Source organism: Alexandromys fortis, unplaced genomic scaffold (genome assembly GCF_014885135.2).
Source record: "Alexandromys fortis isolate MF-2015 unplaced genomic scaffold, M_Fortis_MF-2015_v1.1 scaffold_23, whole genome shotgun sequence".
In the NCBI taxonomy this organism is placed as follows: domain Eukaryota; kingdom Metazoa; phylum Chordata; class Mammalia; order Rodentia; family Cricetidae; genus Alexandromys; species Alexandromys fortis.
In genome coordinates this window covers 15793625-15796418 of record NW_026067907.1, presented here as the reverse complement: position 1 = coordinate 15796418, position 2794 = coordinate 15793625, and the positions used below count along the sequence as shown (strand labels likewise).

Here is a 2794-nt window from a genome sequence, read left to right as displayed (position 1 = left end):
GTGAAAAATCATATTTATGAATGTTCAGTTAAAATGACATTTTCTATCATATTTATATGACATGTTCTTCAAATTTTCTTACTGAAAACTCTTGTGCCCCAGCATATTATATATTCTAAACACTTGTACATTAAAAGCCTTCTATAATCATCAATTTTTCAGTTACTAAATATGTTACAAATCAACAAATGACATTATTTATTTGATTTTATATCTTGAAATCAAATTAATGCATTTTTGTAACTCTTGTGAATTAAAAGTGAGATCTATAAGTCATCAAATGGGTAAGAGGAATATAAATTCTTTCTAAAATAGATCTGTCTCCTTGACTTCAGGGATTAAAAGACAAAAGAAAATAGTCAAAACGTTGTGAGAAATGTCTGATGTTGGCTAATCCACACTGAAGAATGAACATTGCAAAAAGTCTGAGAAGGACTATTTACCATCTCAAACTCTAATATTGTATAAGCTGAAACAAAGTTAATTGAAGGAAATTCATCTCATTATGATAGTATCTTTTTTCATAATAAATGAAAAGGCTCCAGTCTCATTTTCCTCTATTATTCACTTTATATTAATTAGATGTTATTGTATATGATTACTTATATTTATGAAATATGTATGTTTGCACATTATGTTTAATATACCCATATTGTATTTTACTTTTTAACTTATGTGATAGAGAACAATTTTTAGATGTCCTAACCTACATGGTTAATGTTGATAAAACTTTCATTGCTTGCTTTTTTATTCATCCACAGTAGTTATTAACCCTTGGGAGGTGAAGCTCATCTTTCTCATTCTGGAAATTTAGAATATTCTGTTACCCATTACCCATCGACTGAACTCTCTACCGGGAAAAAAAAAAAAATAAAGACCTGATTCTTACTCTGTCTTCCAAAGAGTATTGCACTTCCCTACGTCTTCCTTCTTATGACACATAGTGCTAATTTCAATTCCTTGATGAGAGTCAATTTAATGTTTTTAAAAGCTAACTTCACACTCAGCTAATTTTAATTTAATTTGGATTATTATAGCTGATGATGATATTTTGACATTCTTAAAAGATGTGGATAGGGTGATTTCATGATTATAAACTGTGCCCTCTGGTCATCTATTTTTTTCCTCTGGTTCTTTGCAGATCCCCCATAAAGAAATCATATCAATGGCTGACAGAAATTTGACTGTGACGACTGAATTTATCCTCCTAGGACTAACGGATGATCCTGCACTGAATACTATACTCTCTGTGCTGTTCTTCTTACTCTATGTCATTACTGTTGTAGGCAACTTGTGGATTATCTTAATAATTTTAGCTACTGCCCAGCTTCATTCCCCCAAGTACTTTTTCCTTAGCCATTTGGCTTTCTTGGATTTCTGCTATTCATCGGTCTTTCTTCCCAAAATGCTGATAAACTACTTGTTAGGTCAAAAAACGATTTCATACCATGGCTGCCTCCTACAGTATTCCTTTGTAAACCTGTTTCTGACTGCAGAATGCTTCCTCCTGGCTGCAATGGCCTATGATAGGTATCTTGCCATCTGCAGTCCCCTTCACTACAGAGGTCTCATGACCCCCACATTTTGCATCTATCTGGTGTCTGCCTCTTACCTGCTAGGCTGTGCCAACTCACTCACCCACTTGAGGAGCCTTCTCAAGCTGACTTTCTGTGGACCCAATGCCATTGACCACTATTTCTGTGATATTCCATTGCTCTTTCAGCTCTCCTGCTCTGATACCCGCCACAGTGAAATTTTATTCATTGTTATTTCTGGGGCTACTTCTGTAATTACATTTTTGATAGTAATTAGCTCCTACCTAGGGATTCTTATTACTGTCCTGAAAATACATTCTGCCAGGGGAAGTTATAAGGCTTTATCTACATGTGCCTCCCACCTAACGGTAGTAACGCTCTTCTACGGAACAGTAATATCTACTTACATGGGAACCAGCTCAAGCTTCCCACAGGATATAGAAAAGATCATTTCTGTGTTTTATACACTTTTGCTGCCAGTACTGAATCTCTTGATATATAGCATGAGAAACAGAGAGGCCAAAGAAGCCATGAGAAGAATGATTAAAAGAAAAGTGTTTTCTCAGTGATGTGGATTCCCAGACAGGTGTTTAAGACACACTTCTTGATTCTATAGACTAAAATATCATTAAGTTCCCACAGGGTTTCAAGTAGGGGCAAGTCAGTAATTTTGAAAGCAGGTTTTTTTTTTTTTCAAATATGCGTTCATGGTAGACCTTTAATATTTAATAGTTTAATATTTAATGCTTTTATTAGCATTAACTAAATGCTCATCATGTTTTTCTTATTACATATGTACATGGCACACATGCCATATGTATGTTATTATATACATTACCCTATTGTATATAATATAACAAGATTGCAGATTGCCCTTTCCTAATAACACAGGAACCCTCTCTTCCCCAGCTTTTCCCAGCCCCTGGTGATTGTAAGTTCTTTGGAGATATATGTGAGTAGCTCCAAGAACTGCACTACGGTTACTGATGGGACATAGACAAAGATGTATTTCTGCATTAATTTCAAACTCATAAAATATCCACTTTGTCCACAGCTATACACAAATCTGTATACCTAGTTTAATGGTGGAAAGGAAGACAGAAGAGGGAATTTGTATGTGAAAAAAATGACATTTAGTACATCACTAGAAGCTGATTGGATGATTCTAATGTGTTTGTTTTATTCAAAACTTGAGCTTGTCTTTCTTGTTCTCTAACAACAATAAAACCTCACATGGAAAGGTCTCATGGTAGTTTCTC

The 2794-nt window shown here is 34.6% G+C and overlaps 1 protein-coding gene across 1 annotated transcript; it reads left to right on the top strand.

Annotated features, from left to right (window-relative positions):
• Positions 1-1165: 1165 nt before the first annotated feature.
• Positions 1166-2104, top strand: LOC126497589 (olfactory receptor 1052-like). The gene has a single exon (XM_050135701.1). It carries the CDS (start codon positions 1166-1168, stop codon positions 2102-2104), a length of 939 nt encoding a protein of 312 aa, XP_049991658.1.
• The last annotated feature ends 690 nt before the right edge of the window (positions 2105-2794 follow it).